Source organism: Pseudoliparis swirei, chromosome 6 (genome assembly GCF_029220125.1).
Source record: "Pseudoliparis swirei isolate HS2019 ecotype Mariana Trench chromosome 6, NWPU_hadal_v1, whole genome shotgun sequence".
Taxonomy (NCBI): domain Eukaryota; kingdom Metazoa; phylum Chordata; class Actinopteri; order Perciformes; family Liparidae; genus Pseudoliparis; species Pseudoliparis swirei.
The window spans coordinates 2,997,669-3,014,215 of NC_079393.1; the positions used below are offsets into that span (position 1 = coordinate 2,997,669).

The 16,547-nt window shown below is 48.8% G+C and overlaps 3 protein-coding genes across 3 annotated transcripts in view; 2 read left to right on the forward strand and 1 right to left on the reverse strand.

Annotated features, from left to right (window-relative positions):
• Positions 1-2,501: 2,501 nt before the first annotated feature.
• On the forward strand, positions 2,502-4,458 carry LOC130195275 (relaxin-3 receptor 1-like). The gene has a single exon (XM_056416721.1). It carries the CDS (start codon positions 2,514-2,516, stop codon positions 3,663-3,665), a length of 1,152 nt encoding a protein of 383 aa, XP_056272696.1. The 5' UTR covers positions 2,502-2,513; the 3' UTR covers positions 3,666-4,458.
• A 1,748-nt stretch (positions 4,459-6,206) lies between these two features.
• fem1b (fem-1 homolog b) lies at positions 6,207-10,007 on the forward strand. Its single transcript, XM_056416707.1, has 2 exons — positions 6,207-6,454; positions 7,375-10,007. Exons 1-2 carry the CDS (start codon positions 6,207-6,209, stop codon positions 9,011-9,013), a joined length of 1,887 nt encoding a protein of 628 aa, XP_056272682.1. The 3' UTR covers positions 9,014-10,007.
• itga11b (integrin, alpha 11b) overlaps positions 9,551-16,547 on the reverse strand; it is a 46,022-nt gene continuing 39,025 nt past the window's right edge. The window contains exons 22-30 of the mRNA XM_056416745.1: positions 16,254-16,330; positions 15,949-16,032; positions 15,036-15,147; positions 14,819-14,932; positions 14,653-14,739; positions 14,429-14,539; positions 14,113-14,208; positions 11,390-11,503; positions 9,551-10,956 (exon numbers count right to left, since the gene is read on the reverse strand). Of these exons, the coding sequence (XP_056272720.1) occupies positions 10,882-10,956; positions 11,390-11,503; positions 14,113-14,208; positions 14,429-14,539; positions 14,653-14,739; positions 14,819-14,932; positions 15,036-15,147; positions 15,949-16,032; positions 16,254-16,330 (870 nt within the window). The 3' untranslated portion in view covers positions 9,551-10,881. The remainder of the gene's footprint in view (positions 10,957-11,389; positions 11,504-14,112; positions 14,209-14,428; positions 14,540-14,652; positions 14,740-14,818; positions 14,933-15,035; positions 15,148-15,948; positions 16,033-16,253; positions 16,331-16,547) is intronic.

Below are 16,547 nucleotides of genomic sequence, written 5' to 3' on the forward strand. Positions count from 1 at the left end.
ATGTCACTGGGAGTCATGTCACTGGGAGTCAAGTCACTGGGAGTCAAGTCACTGGGAGTCATGTCACTCGGAGTCAAGTCACTGGGAGTCATGTCCACTGGGAGTCATGTCACTGGGAGTCAAGTCACTGGGAGTCAAGTCACTGGGAGTCATGTCACTGGGAGTCAAGTCACTGGGAGTCATGTCACTGGGAGTCAAGTCACTGGGAGTCAAGTCACTGGGAGTCAAGTCACTGGGAGTCAAGTCACTGGGAGTCATGTCACTGGGAGTCAAGTCACTGGGAGTCATGTCACTGGGAGTCATGTCACTGGGAGTCAAGTCACTGGGAGTCATGCCACTGGGAGTCAAGTCACTGGGAGTCATATCCACTGGGAGTCATGTCACTGGGAGTCAAGTCACTGGGAGTCATATCCACTGGGAGTCAATTAACTGGGAGTCAAGTCACTGGGAGTCATGTCACTGGGAGTCAAGTCACTGGGAGTCATGTCACTGGGAGTCAAGTCACTGGGAGTCATGTCACTGGGAGTCATGTCACTGGGAGTCAAGTCACTGGGAGTCATGTCACTGGGAGTCATGTCACTGGGAGTCAAGTCACTGGGAGTCATGTCACTGGGAGTCATGTCACTGGGAGTCAAGTCACTGGGAGTCAAGTCACTGGGAGTCATGTCACTGGGAGTCAAGTCACTGGGAGTCATGTCACTGGGAGTCATGTCACTGGGAGTCAAGTCACTGGGAGTCAAGTCACTGGGAGTCATGTCACTGGGAGTCAAGTCACTGGGAGTCATGTCACTGGGAGTCAAGTCACTGGGAGTCAAGTCACTGGGAGTCAAGTCACTGGGAGTCATGTCACTGGGAGTCAAGTCACTGGGAGTCATGTCACTGGGAGTCATGTCACTGGGAGTCAAGTCACTGGGAGTCATGCCACTGGGAGTCAAGTCACTGGGAGTCAAGTCACTGGGAGTCATGTCCACTGGGAGTCAAGTCACTGGGAGTCATATCCACTGGGAGTCATGTCACTGGGAGTCATGTCACTGGGAGTCATGTCCACTGGGAGTCAAGTCACTGGGAGTCATATCCACTGGGAGTCAATTAACTGGGAGTCATATCCACTGGGAGTCATGTCACTGGGAGTAAAGGCACTGGGAGTCATGTCCCGGAGTCAATTAACTGGGAGTCAAGTCACTGGGAGTCATGTCACTGGGAGTCATGTCACTGGGAGTCAAGTCACTGGGAGTCAAGTCACTGGGAGTCATGTCACTGGGAGTCATGTCCACTGGGAGTCATGTCCACTGGGAGTCATGTCACTGGGAGTCAAGTCACTGGGAGTCAAGTCACTGGGAGTCATGTCACTGGGAGTCATGTCACTGGGAGTCAAGTCACTGGGAGTCAAGTCACTGGGAGTCAAGTCACTGGGAGTCATGTCACTGGGAGTCATGTCACTGGGAGTCAAGTCACTGGGAGTCATGTCACTGGGAGTCAAGACACTGGGAGTCAAGTCACTGGGAGTCAAGTCACTGGGAGTCATGTCACTGGGAGTCAAGTCACTGGGAGTCAAGTCACTGGGAGTCATGTCACTGGGAGTCAAGTCACTGGGAGTCATGTCACTGGGAGTCATGTCCACTGGTAGTCATGTCCACTGGGAGTCATGTCACTGGGAGTCAAGTCACTGGGAGTCAAGTCACTGGGAGTCAAGTCACTGGGAGTCATGTCACTGGGAGTCATGTCACTGGGAGTCAAGTCACTGGGAGTCATGTCACTGGGAGTCAAGTCACTGGGAGTCATGTCACTGGGAGTCATGTCCACTGGGAGTCATGTCCACTGGGAGTCAAGTCACTGGGAGTCATGTCACTGGGAGTCAAGTCACTGGGAGTCAAGTCACTGGGAGTCATGTCACTGGGAGTCATGTCACTGGGAGTCATGTCACTGGGAGTCAAGTCACTGGGAGTCATGTCACTGGGAGTCAAGTCACTGGGAGTCAAGTCACTGGGAGTCATGTCACTGGGAGTCATGTCCACTGGGAGTCAAGTCACTGGGAGTCATATCCACTGGGAGTCATGTCACTGGGAGTCATGTCACTGGGAGTAAAGGCACTGGGAGTCATGTCACTGGGAGTCTGAATAAACAGCAGCAGGTCTGTGGGCTTGTCTGTCCTCCAATGACACGCCAGTCCCCCCAGCCCGTCGGTCACGCGCCTCCTCGTGCACCAGCAGAACATAAAGTAAGCTGCGCGCGGCGCACGGAGCTCAGCAGTGAAGCAGCAACAGGTGGTGGAGCCAGCGGCTCCGGTAATACAGAGCTCCGGAGCAGAGAGGCCACACACACACGCACACGAACTCTCTCACACACACACGCACACGAACTCTCTCACACACATACACACACACACACACACACACACACACAAACTCTCTCTCACACACATGTACACACTCCGCGGTTTAACATGAGTTCTGCGCGGGAGGCGTCTTCTTTTCTCCGGGAGCGAAGCAGCTGATCTCGGGTCAGTGTGTAACATGGCGGAACTGTGGTTCTACAACTCCACGTCCTCGTGGAACCGGTCCAAGGCGGGTCAGGACCGCGTCGGCAGCCTGGAAGACCTCGACGTGCCCGCGGACGGGTCCCCGGGCCTGCGCATCCTCATCTCCGTGGTGTACTCCGTGGTGTGCGCCGCCGGGCTGGTGGGGAACCTGCTGGTGTTGTTCCTGATGAGAGCGCGCCGCCGCGGCCGGAAGAAGCGCTCCAGCATCAACCTGTTCATCCTCAATCTGGCCGTCACGGACTTCCAGTTCGTACTCACGCTGCCGTTCTGGGCCGTGGACACGGCCATGGACTTCAGCTGGCCGTTTGGGAACGCCATGTGCAAGATCATCCTCTCCGTGACCGTGATGAACATGTACGCCAGCGTGTTCTTCCTCACCGCCATGAGCGTCACCCGGTACTGGTCGGTGGCCTCGGCGCTGAAGGACCGGACCCGGCGGCGCATGTGCCCGGTGCGCTGGGTGATCTTCGGGCTCTGGGTCTCCGCCACGGCGGCCTCTCTGCCCACCGCCGTGTTCTCCACGGTGAAGAGCGTGGCCGGGGAGAGGCTGTGCCTGCTCGGCTTCCCCGACGGCCAGTCGTGGCTGGCGCTGTACCACCTGCAGAAGATCCTGGTGGCCTTCGTGGTCCCCATGGTGACCGTCAGCGTGTGCTACCTGCTGCTGCTGCGCTTCGTCCGGCTGCGCAGCATGAACGTGAACCACGTGAAGCGGAGGTCCCGCGTGACGCGCTCGGTCACCATCGTGGTCCTCTCCTTCTTCATCTGCTGGATGCCTAACCACGCCATCACCTTGTGGGGCGTGCTGGTGAAGTTCAACGTGGTCAACTGGGACAGGACGTACTACATGGTGCACACGTACGTGCACCCGGTGACCGTGTGCCTGGCGCACACCAACAGCTGCCTGAACCCGGTGCTGTACTGCCTCATGCGCCGCGAGTTCCGCCAGAAGATGAAGGACCTGTTCTTGAGGATGTCCTCGCCCGGCGGGGCGAACAGCTGCCCGCTGCGGCCGTTCTCCGGGTCCGTGCGCGCGGAGCCGGACGACACGCAGATCGTCATCCCGCTGAACACCGTGGAGACGGAGCACTGCAGACTGTCGGTCCTCACGGACCAGGGCGACACTTAGACCCGCTTCATGGAGGCAGGAGAATCCTCTAAACGACCCCCTCAGAGGGACTCTGGCGTGTCTCTTTACGCACACACGACGTTGTGTTGCTGAAGCCTTTCACCGACCGACGGGATGGTGTCCCGGCTCGGGGTGGCCAGTGCGCAGTGAACGCATCACAGCTATACGTGGCGTATTCAATGTTATTTTTGATTTTGCATCAAATGGATTGTATAGATTTTCGTGACAAATTAAAGGTGTGAAACTCGTGCGTAAAGTGCGCATCTGTGCGTAAAACCTCTCCGACGTCTCCGCACAGACTTCCTTTCTTTGCTATGAATGGCGCGCGGGCTCTGCGTCTCCCCCAGAGCTCTTTGTTCTCTACGGCTCTCTCCATGTTCTGTACACTCACTGCGCCACAGGTAGGGTTCGGGTTCCACATGGAGGACTCCACATGGAAGGTTCTAGAGGGAGGGTTCCACATGGAGGGTTCCACAGGGAGGGTTCTAGAGGGAGGGCTCCACATGGAGGGTTCCATAGGTAGGGTTCTAGAGGGAGGGTTCTAGATGGAGGGTTCCGCTGCTGCCTCCCAGCTTCAATATGTGGGTCAGTATTGATGTTGTTGTGTAAATGTGTAACTGAATGTATTAAAAACAAAAAGCCAACGAAACCTTAAAAACATGTGTGGAGAATAAAGTGTTGAGCTCGCGATGTTTGGAGTCTGTTTATATGTTTACATGGTGACCTGCAGCAGCGGTGGTGCGTTCAGGGGTTCGATATACTGGCATGAAGTCTCGTGTTTGGCTGCAGTGTGATCGAGGAGATCAGGATGAACGTCACAGCCTCTTAAATGTATATGTATATATATATATATATGTATATATATATAATATATATATATATGTATATATATAATATATATATATATGTATATATATGTGCGTGTGTGTGTTCATAAATCCATGTGCTCCCTGGTCAGCGTATGGAGGTGGCTCTATCTGGAGGATCCTTTCTGTCCTTCCTGATGTTTTTTTCCGTTTGCCTTCATAAAATGTTCCAAACTGATGTTTGCAGAGTAAATATGTCAAACAGGCTGGAACAGACGTGTGTGTGTGTGTGTGTGTGTGTGTGTGTGTGTGCAGCAAGAAATACAACACTATGTTTCATAATGAATGAAACAATTTGTTTTATAATGAATGAAACAATTTGTTTATAATAAATAAAAAAACCTTCGTTCATAATAAATAAAACACTATATTCATAATAAATGAAACACTTTATAATTTAATAAATAAAACAATTAGTTTCATAATAAATAAAACACTTTGTTCATAATACATAAAACACTTTGTTCATTATAAATAAACATGTTAATACGTAACTGGTGTTAAATCAACATGTGACATTCCTCCAGATGTTGGAGTTCTCCTCTTATCAGTTAATGAGTGGTGATGTTGCGTCACCTGAGGAGTGAACAGCTGCAGATGTTTCACTCTCTCACACCTTGTTGTTTTAGGAAACTCCCATTTGAATGAAATACCACTGAAATAATAGTTTCCCCTCTTCTCTCTTAATCTTTCTTTAAATAATCAACATTAATACAAAAGTTGGAAGGTTCAGTGTTTTCCCACCAGACTGGAATGTGAAGGTTCAGGATGATGAGGAACATGAAGGAGGGCAGAAATACAGCAAGAAATACACAACTTTGTTTTATAATAAATAAAACAGTTTGTTTATAATAAATAAAACAGTTTGTTTATAATAAATGTATATATATATATTTATTTATCTTCTTTAAAAAAAATATTTGTTATTTTAATTTTATACTAGGTTTAATATATTATTATTGAATTTTTCTTCCATTTCTGAAGTTTTCTTAAAAAAAGAATATATATATTTGTATATATATTTATATATATATATTTATTATATATTATACATATTTATGCTGCTCTTAATTTTAAAAATATGTTATATATATAATAGGTTTAATTTATCATTATCTTATTTTTATTTTCTATTTCTGAAGTTATCTCGCTATTTATATTTTTATTGAAACATTTTTTTTTTTTAACAAACTGGAAGTCTCCGTAGCGGAACTCATGTGAGCTGGAGAAGGTTCCCGTCGGAGGTGTTTTCAAGTCGAACCGCAACTTCCGGCAGATGACAAGTTAGAAGAAGGTGAAAGTTTGCGCGCTTGAGACTTTAACCCGTGAGTTTGTTGACGAGTTGCCCGGCAGAACGCAGCTGAAGGCTCGCTGACGCGACCTTTGAGCAGCTTCACACACCACCCGGACATTAGATCCTCGCGTACCGGCTCCGCTGACGTCACCAGAACCAGAAACCCAGGAAACCGCCCCCCCCCCCCTTTCCCCGCGCGTGTGCATGTTTTCTCCCCGCGTGGCCATTGCGGAGCACATTCCTCTTTCGCGCGTGCACTGGGGCCGGTTTGGTCATTTTAATGGGAGGCGCGCCGCCGCGCACGAGTGGACATCGCGGGCGACAGCAGCGAGCAGCACCGCGGGGCCGCGCGCTTCTGCCCCCCCACCGCGCCGGGCCCACATGGAGTCCCTGTCCGGGTACGTGTACAAGGCGGCCAGCGAGGGCCGCGTCCTGACCCTGGCCGCGCTGCTCCACAACCACTCCGAGGGGGAGGTCCGCTACCTGCTGGCCCACGTGACCCAGGTGGCCGGCCAGAGGTCCACCCCGCTCATCATCGCGGCCCGCAACGGCCACGACAAGGTGGTCCGGCTGCTGGTGGACCACTACAAGGTGGACACGGAGCAGACCGGCACGGTCCGGTTCGACGGGTAAGAAGGACTTTAACTGTGTAGAGGTACTACTGCCTCTGTGTAGAGGTACTACTGCCTCTGTGTAGAGGTACTACTGCCTCTGTGTAGAGGTACCACTGTCTGTGTAGAGGTACTACTGCCTCTGTGTAGAGGTACTACTGCCTCTGTGTAGAGGTACTACTGCCTCTGTGTAGAGGTACTACTGCCTCTGTGTAGAGGTACTACTGCCTCTGTGTAGAGGTACCACTGTCTGTGTAGAGGTACTACTGCCTCTGTGTAGAGGTACTACTGCCTCTGTGTAGAGGTACCACTGTCTGTGTAGAGGTACTACTGCCTCTGTGTAGAGGTACTACTGCCTCTGTGTAGAGGTACTACTGCCTCTATGTAGAGGTACTACTGCCTCTATGTAGAGGTACTACTGCCTCTGTGTAGAGGTACTACTGCCTCTGTGTAGAGGTACCACTGTCTGTGTAGAGGTACTACTGCCTCTGTGTAGAGGTACTACTGCCTCTGTGTAGAGGTACTACTGCCTCTATGTAGAGGTACTACTGCCTCTGTGTAGAGGTACCACTGTCTGTGTAGAGGTACTACTGCCTCTGTGTAGAGGTACTACTGCCTCTATGTAGAGGTACTACTTCCTCTGTGTAGAGGTACCACTGTCTGTGTAGAGGTACTACTGCCTCTATGTAGAGGTACCACTGTCTCTGTGTAGAGGTACTAAAAACAATCGTTTCAACAACTTCTCACAAAATAATAAATTGTTTACTATAGTAAACAATGTGTTATTGATTCAGGAGTATTTAGGGAATGTAAAAGATTAACCAAAAAAAATCTGGCCACGCCCACTCTGTGATGTCACAGACCATAACGTTGTCGGTCTAAAGGTGGATCTGATCTGAGGTCAGTCTGAGCTCCTCCCCGTGTCTCCCGTCCTGCAGCTACGTCATCGACGGGGCGACGGCGCTGTGGTGCGCGGCGGGCGCCGGCCACTTCGAGGTGGTGCGTCTGCTGCTGAGCCACCGCGCCAACGTGAACCACACCACCGTCACCAACTCCACGCCGCTGCGCGCCGCCTGCTTCGACGGGCGGCTGGACATCGTGCGCTACCTGGTGGAGCGCCGCGCCGACATCCGCATCACCAACAAGTACGACAACACCTGCCTGATGATCGCCGCCTACAAGGGCCACGCCGACGTGGTCCGCTTCCTGCTGGAGCGCGGCGCCGACCCCGACGCCAAGGCCCACTGCGGCGCCACGGCGCTGCACTTCGCCGCCGAGGCGGGCCACCTGGAGATCGTGAAGGAGCTGGTGCGCCGCCGGGCCGGCATGGCGGTGAACGGCCACGGCATGACGCCGCTGAAGGTGGCGGCGGAGAGCTGCAAGGCGGACGTGGTGGAGCTGCTGCTGGCGCACGCCGACTGCGACCGGCGCAGCCGCATCGAGGCGCTGGAGCTGCTCGGCGCCTCCTTCGCCAACGACCGCGAGAACTACGACATCCGGCGGACGTACCACTACCTGCACATGGCCATGGCGGAGCGCCACCACGACCCGGAGCGCGCCCTCGCCGAGGAGCCGGCGCCGCCGGCCGTGGAGGCGTACGGCGGGCGCGGCGAGTGCCGGACGCCGGGCGAGCTGGAGGCCATCCGGGCGGACCGCGACGCGCTGCACATGGAGGGCCTGAAGATCCGGGAGCGCGTGCTGGGCGCCGACAACGTGGACGTGTCGCACCCCATCATCTACCGCGGCGCCGTGTACGCCGACGGCATGGAGTTCGAGCGCTGCATCAAGCTGTGGCTGCACGCGCTGCGGCTGCGGCAGCGGGGCAACCGCAGCACGCACAAGGACCTGCTGCGCTTCGCCCAGGTGTTCTCCCAGATGGTGCACCTGAAGGAGGCGGTGCCGGCCGCCGCCGTGGAGCAGGTGCTGAGCTGCAGCGTGCTGGAGATCCGGCGCAGCATGGTGCGCGCCGGCGCGGCGGCCGAGGCGGAGCGGCCGCAGGCGGCCGACAACTACGAGTCCAACGTGTTCACCTTCCTGTACCTCACCTGCATCTCCACCAAGACGGCGTGCGGCGAGGCGGCGCGCGCCCGCATCAACCGGCACGTCTACGAGCTGGTCCGGCTGGACCCGCGGTCGCGCGACGGCGCCTCGCTGCTGCACCTCGCCATCAGCTCCAGCACGCCGGTGGACGACTTCCACACCAACGACGTGTGCAGCTTCCCCAGCGCGCCCGTCACCAAGCTGCTGCTGGACTGCGGCGCGCCGGTGAACGCCGCCGACTACGAGGGCAACACGCCGCTGCACGTCATCGTGCAGTACAACCGGCCGATCAGCGACTTCCTCACGCTGCACGCCATCATCATCGGCCTGGTGGAGGCCGGCGCCCACACGGACATGACCAACAAGCAGAAGAAGACGCCGCTGGACAAGAGCACCACGGGCGTGTCGGAGATTCTGCTGAAGACGCAGATGAAGATGAGCCTCAAGTGCCTGGCGGCGCGCGCCGTGCGGCGCCACCACATCTCGTACCGCGGCCAGATCCCCGAGACGCTGGAGGAGTTCGTGGCGTTCCACTGAGGCGGGGAGACGAGGCGCGGCGTTCTTTTAAAAGAAATATTTTTTTATCATTTTCTATCTAATCCGACGGGCGGCGCCGAACGCTTTTCTCACACGGCGGGTTTATTCATTTAGTTTCTGTTTGAAGTTTTAATCGGAACCAGCAGGCGGAGTTTCAGAGGACGTGTTGCCTTATATCTGGAACTACAACCAGCTTCTTACTTTATATTTAACGCTTCCGTGGCGACGAGTATTTGTGCACTTTGTGCCCCAAAGTATGCCGACGGCCACGCGTGCTCAAAGGACGCCTTTCAAAATAAAGCGCCGTCCCTTTAGCAGGAGGACCCGTTGGAGGGGTTGGACTCGGCGTCCGCATACTTTTGGCCGCGTCGTGTTCTTTTTGGTTCAGAAAACACAAACCAAAAATATTCCCTCTGTCGACGCTGGTGCGTGAGCTTTTATTTTGAAAAACCTGCGTTTGAGGACACAAGCACAGAAACTATGAATGTATGAATTATCAGTTTTAATGAGACGAGGAAGACAAAGACAACAGGAAGAGATTTTAAAGTGTTTTCGTCTGGAACAAGACTTTTATTCCTGTAGAATGTTTTGTTTTTTAAGCACGAAGAACGACTTTTAAAGGACTTTATTTTACTTTTATTTATTTGCTTGTCCTCAAGTTTGAGTTGTTCTGACTTTTGTTTCTTCAACTGGTTTCTACTGTTTGTGCCTTGTGGTCTTGGAGCTTGTGGTCTAGGGCTCCTGCACAATGAACTGGGGGGTCTAGAGGGGGTCTCTGGGGTGTCGATAACGTGCCATTCCTTCGTATCCGTCTGACTGCAGGCGTCTGGATTTCTGTTCTGGTGGAGCTGGAAACCTTTATTCTTATTTTTATGATTATATTATCCTTTGTGGCTGAAATGAAGCCAAAGATCGTTGTGATGAAACAGGAAACAGTTGTTGTGTACTTCCTGCAGAATGAACGCCGTCAAATTAAAAGTCTTGTCTGCATTGACCTGCGTCCTGTTTGTTCTTAACGTCTCACCTGATTGGACAGGAAGCTGGTTGCTGTCCAATCAGGTGCTCAGAGGCCCCGCCCCCTTCTGACAACAGATTATCGTTTCAATCAGCCTTCGGGTTTGATGACATCACCACATGACTGTTTACTTCCTGTTTCACATGAGAATGTGATGAGCCAGACACCTGGTGGACATCCTGTGTATTACAGAATCACAACAACAAACCCCTTCACTAACGAGTAATGCCTCGGTCCTCATATTTACACCAAAGAAAAAACAGTTCAAGTTTGACCGTACACAACAAAAGTGCATCAGATATACATTCTGTAATAATATAATCAACAACGTGCTCATAAGACACTACTGTTTCCATTAGTATAAAAAAGGACATAAAATCATCGTAGGTAGTGTCGTCTTAACATTAATCATGTTTAATCCTGAATCGTCACGTTCCTAACCTGGTGACATCGTGTCACGTGGTCACGCGGGTTCCTCCGGTTCCGCTCAGTCGGGAGAAACTATTTTAAATGTAAAAGTGTGTTTAAAGTATTAATAAAATCATGAACTGAAGCTTTCACCTCTTTATGAACGGAAGTGTTTCAAAAGGAGGATTTATCTGAAACCTGAACGGCGGAAGTGCATTAGTTTGTCTGGCTGATCGCGGCTTCAGGTTCCCTGAGTGACAGGTGCAGCGTGATGCGTTCAGGTGCTCATCAGCGGCTCATCGATAATAACCTCAGAAGGAAATGAGCCTCTCTCCATGTGGCACGTGATCAGCTCTGTTCGTCTCCACTACACCACGCAGGTAACGGAGCTCGTCTTTCCGCGCTGTGGAGGAGCGCCTGAACGCAGCACCGTCGCCTCCCGCGCTTACAGCTCCTCTGCTGCCTTCCCATTGGCTGCCGGCTGCTCCTCGTCCCGCCTCCTCCGGTTGAAGAAGCCGAGCTGAGCAGCGGAAACACGTCAATCGGATTAATATATTAATATGTTTATTGTTTATTTTGGTGTATTTATTATGACTAACGGCAGCCCGTCAAACTAAAACACGATTTAATCGTTAATGACATTGGAGTATTTTATAATTAGAGGTATTAATACTGTGTACAATACTCCTGCATTCTATATCTACTTTAGTTATTCTCATGAAATAATACTTCTATAACTACTAAAAGAGAAGCATTTATATTATTATAATATAATTATACTCATTTGCCTTAATATACAGCGAATAGTTCATCATTTATTAATTTATTATATTTTGCAAGTAAGTCAAGTAAAATTACGATAGTTTTCTCTGAGATGTAGTGAAGTATAAAATAGAAGATCATACAAATTACATAAAAAAATAAAATAGATTTGTGTGTGTGTGCGTGTCCACCTTCCACAGGACCAGCACCAGTAGCCCCAGCAGCATCATTCCTCCCAGCGAGCTTCCCAGGATGATCCAGATGGGGACGACGTAGACCCGGTTCCTCCTGAGCTCCAGAACCATCTGGAGAGTATTATATATACTCTGAGTGTATTATATATGCATATATACACATATATGTATACAGATATGTATATATACGTATATATACATATGTATATACAGGACTGTCTCAGAAAATTAGAATATTGTGATAAAGTTCTTTATTTTCTGTAATGCAATTAAAAAAACAAAAATGTCATGCATTCTGGATTCATTACAAATCAACTGAAATATTGCAAGCCTTTTATTCTTTTAATATTGCTGATTATGGCTTACAGCTTAAGAAAACTCTAAAATCCTATCTCATAAAATTTTAATATTTCCTCAGACCAAGTAAAAAAAAAGATTTATAACAGCTGAGTGTTTGTCAAGGCTCAGGAAACCCTTGCAGGTGTTTCGAGTTAATTAGACAATTCAAGTGATTTGTTTAATACCCTACTAGTATACTTTTTCATGATATTCTAATATTTAGAGATAGGATATTTGAGTTTTCTTAAGCTGTAAGCCATAATCAGCAATAAATCAGAATAAAAGGCTTGCAATATTTCAGTTGATTTGTAATGAATCCAGAATGCATGACATTTTTGTTTTTTTAATTGCATTACAGAAAATAAAGAACTTCATCACAATATTCTAATTTTCTGAGACAGTCCTGTACACTACCGTTCAAAAGTTTGGGATCACCCAGACAATTTCGTGTTTTCCATGAAAACTCACACTTTTATTTATCAAATGAGTTGCAAAATGTATAGAAAATATAGTCAAGACATTGACAAGGTTAGAAATAATGATTTGTATTTGAAGTATTAATTTTGTTCTTCAAACTTTGCTTTCGTCAAAGAATGCTTCTTTTGCAGCAATTCCAGCATTGCAGACCTTTGGCATTCTAGCTGTTAATTTGTTGAGGTAATCTGTTGAAATGTCACCCCACGCTTCCTGAAGCACCTGCCACAAGTTGGATTGGCTTGATGGGCACTTCTTGCGGACCATACGGTCAAGCTGCTCCCACAACAGCTCAATGGTTGAGATCTGGTGACTGTGCTGGCCACTCCATTACAGACAGCAAGCTGCCTGCTTCTTCCCTCAATAGTTCTTGCACAATGTGGAGGTGTGCTTTGGGTCATTGTCCTGTTGGAGGAGGAAATTGGCTCCAATCAAGCGCTTCCCACAGGGTATGGCATGGCGTCGCAAAATGGAGTGATAGCCTTCCTTATTTAAAATCCCTTTTACCTGGTACAAATCTCCCACTTTCCCAGCACCAAAGCAGCCCCAGACCATCACATGACCTCCACCATGCTTGACAGATGGTGTCAGGCACTCTTCCAGCATCTTTTCACCTGTTCTGCGTCTCACAAATGTTCTTCTGTGTGATCCAAACACCTCAAACTTGGATTCATCTGTCCAGAACACCTTTTTCCAATCTTCCTCTGTCCAATGCCTGTGTTCTTTTGCCCATACCAATCTTTTCTTTTTATTGGCCAGTCTCAGATATGGCTTTTCTTTGCCACTCTGCCTAGAAGGCCAGCATCCCGGAGTCGCCTCTTCACCGTCGACCTTGACACTGGCGTTTATGGGTACCATTTAAAGAAGCTGCCAGTTGAGGACCTGTGAGGCGTCTATTTCTCAAACTAGAGACTCTAATGTACTTGTCTTCTTGCTGAGTTGTGCACCGGGCCCTCCCACTTCTCTTTCTGCTCTGGTTAGAGCCCGTTTGTGCTGTTCTCTGAAGGCAGTAGTACACACCGCTGTAGGAAATTTTCAGTTTCTTTGCAATTTCTCGCATGGAATAGCCTTCATTTCTAAGAACAAGAATAGACTGGCGAGTTTCACATGAAAGTTCTTTTTTTCTGGCCATTTTGAGAGTCTTATCGAACCCACAAATGTGATGCTCCAGATAATCAACTAGCTCAAAGGAAGGCCAGTTGTATAGCTTCTCTCATCAGCAAAACAGTTTTCAGCTGTGCTAACATAATTGCACAAGGGTTTTCAAGGGTTTTCTAATCATCCATTGGTCTTCTAAGGCGATTAGCAAACACAATGTACCATTAGAACACTGGAGTGATAGTTGATGGAAATGGGCCTCTATACACCTCTGGAGATATTTCATTAGAAACCAGACGTTTCCACCTAGAATAGTCATTTACCACATTAACAATGTATAGAGTGTATTTCTGATTGATTTAATGTTATCTTCATTGAAAAAAACAATGCTTTTCTTTGAAAAATAAGGACATTTCTAAGTGATCCCAAACTTTTGAACGGTAGTGTATATATACATATATATATATATATGTATATATACACATTAGGAATACATCAAAAGGCAGCTGATTATTGTTTGTGTTGGAAGTCATAGTTTGTTTACCAGTCCATCATTGTGACGGATGGACAAAATAACAACAACAATAACTAAAACAACAAGAGAGATCAATAAAGATGCTGTTGTTGTTGTTGTTGTTGTTGTGCTAATAAAGTCTGACAGCAGGTGGCAGTAGAGCTCCTCATGAGGCTGGACGACCTCTCTGTGACGTCACATCACGGCACATTTGTTTGTGGATTTCTTCGTTTGCATCGTCTTTGTGTTGATTCATTGATTGATTGGTTGATTGATTGATTGGTTTATTGATTACCTCTCTGACCGGCCGGTCCTCCTGGAGGAACATGGGGCTGGAGGCTTCCAGCTGGATGGAGGCAGCACTCAGTAACTCCAAGGACCTGAAGCTCACCTGAGACAGGAAGGCATTCATTCTGTGAGTGAGACTTATATACAACCAGAGGAGTCGCCCCCTGGTGGTCAGGAGAGAGAATGCAGCTTGAACACATGAAGCATAGACTTCTATACAACCAGAGGAGTCGCCCCCTGGTGGTCAGGAGAGAGAATGCAGCTTGAACACATGAAGCATAGACTTCTATACAACCAGAGGAGTCGCCCCCTGGTGGACTCACAGCCAGCAGGGCGGGGAGCAGCAGTCGTCCTCCCAGCGTCACCTTCAGCTCTTCAGTGGGCGGCAGGTTCAGTCGGCACTGGACCGCCACGCTGGCGCTGTTGCTGAGGTTCTACTCCGAAAGAAGAAGAAGAAGAAGAAGAAGAAGAAGAAGAAGAAGAAGAAGAAGAAGAAGTCGTCAGCTGTGTCTCACTCAGGAGATGGACTGTGGATGAAGCGTCTTACCAGTTGACTCAGGTGTGACAGGTCCTCCTCCGCTGTCTCCTGATTGGTTGTTCTGGTCTGAGGCAGCGTGCAGTGAGACCCGGTGGCCTGCAGGGGGAGACGAGGCAACGCGTTGCTCCTTTGTTTGTTTTGTGTTCTTTATTCATGAACAAGTGTGTGAAGGAACCTGCTGGACGCTGTAGTCCGTGATGCTGACCAGCGGGATGCCCCGCGGGGTCAGGGCCCAGATGTCAGCCCTGAACAGGACCTCCTGCACCGGGAAGAAGCCCAGGTTCTGGATCTGGACCAGAATAAAACTCTTTGTATTAAAGGAACCATAACCAGGAGCTTCAGTGCTCATCACACATGAGGAGGAAATATTGGGATATTTTGGATAAACTCACATAATACGTGAGGTTGAAGGCGAGAGAGCTGCTGTCTGGATGGTCTGAGGAGGAGGAGGAGGAGGAGGTGCTGTCTGGAGATCTGATGTCAAAGCGAGGAGTCTTTGGGTCTCTGCCGAGGAAGAGAGGTGATGACTTAATAAGAGTTGAAGCATCTTTAAAGGAATATTTCACACAAACATTGAGTGACTAGCATGGTGCATTCACACGTAATCAGACAGACGGACGCCGACGTCTTCTGCACAGAAAAATTGATCACACAATAATATATTAAATATTATTAATTATTTGTAAACAACTCGCTCATCTGGTTATATAATATATATATACAAGTGTGACAAGTGTGTCGCTGTCACTAGTAGGTTCCCCCCCTAAAGCACCAATAAGCCACAGCAGCCAGAGGGATATTCGGTAATCGTCTTTATTCCGACAGCAGACTGTGTCTCTGCTCTGCATGTCCCTCCCCCGTCTTCAGTCCATCCAGCTCCTTTTGAAGACACAGCCTCGCAGATACACAGACACAGATTGTCATCAGCTGGTCTGATTGTCATCAGACCAGCTGATGACAATCAGACACCGTTCCCTGAACCACACCCCCGCTCCACCCACTCCGCAGCCGAGCCTTAACACCCCCCGCTGCCACAACAAGATATTATAACTTTAATCAATAACAAAGTTAGAAGATTTCTCCCAGTTGTACCGTCCTGCTCTTGAACGCATCATTAATAATATAAACTATACTGAACCTTTCAACATATATATTATTAAGTATCATATACTGTATATAATACTGATGTCATTATTAATTTGAACTTGCTCATATAATAACTTTATATTCAGAAAACATTGATGTAATATTTATTTCCTCTTATTTTTATTCTTCATTGTTTCCCAATAAAATGACGTCGCTCACCTGGTGAAGAGGAGGTCAGTTTGGTACTTCAGAGGGACGAAGATGTCGTTGATGTTGTCGTCAGGGTAACCCTCCTCTCCGTCGCTGTGACACACACACACACACACACATGCATTGACTTCCCCTTGTGAACCGGGGATTTTGCCACCACACTGTAGCCGTGAGAATAGAAGTGTATATACACACACACACACACACATGCACTAACGACTAATCAAACGACTAATTATTGACTATTTTCAAAATATCCTTATTGTTTAAATCCTGAACAACAAAACATCACAACAATAAACAGTCTGTCTCACCTGGCGGCTGCCATGATGACACGAACGTGATCCAAGAAGACGGAGCGACTGAACTCAAACTCCACGCGCAAAGAAACCTGGACGGAAAGTTACAGAGAAACGTCGTCAAGGATCCTAAACCCAACTAGTAGTTTAGTTATTTAAACATAACTAATAGTTTAGTTGTCTAAACCTAACTAGTAGTTTAGTTGTCTAAATCTAACTAGTAGTTTAGTTGTCTAAACCTAACTAGTAATTTAGTTGTCTAAATCTAACTTGTAGTTTAGTTGTCTAAACCTAACTAGTAGTTTAGTT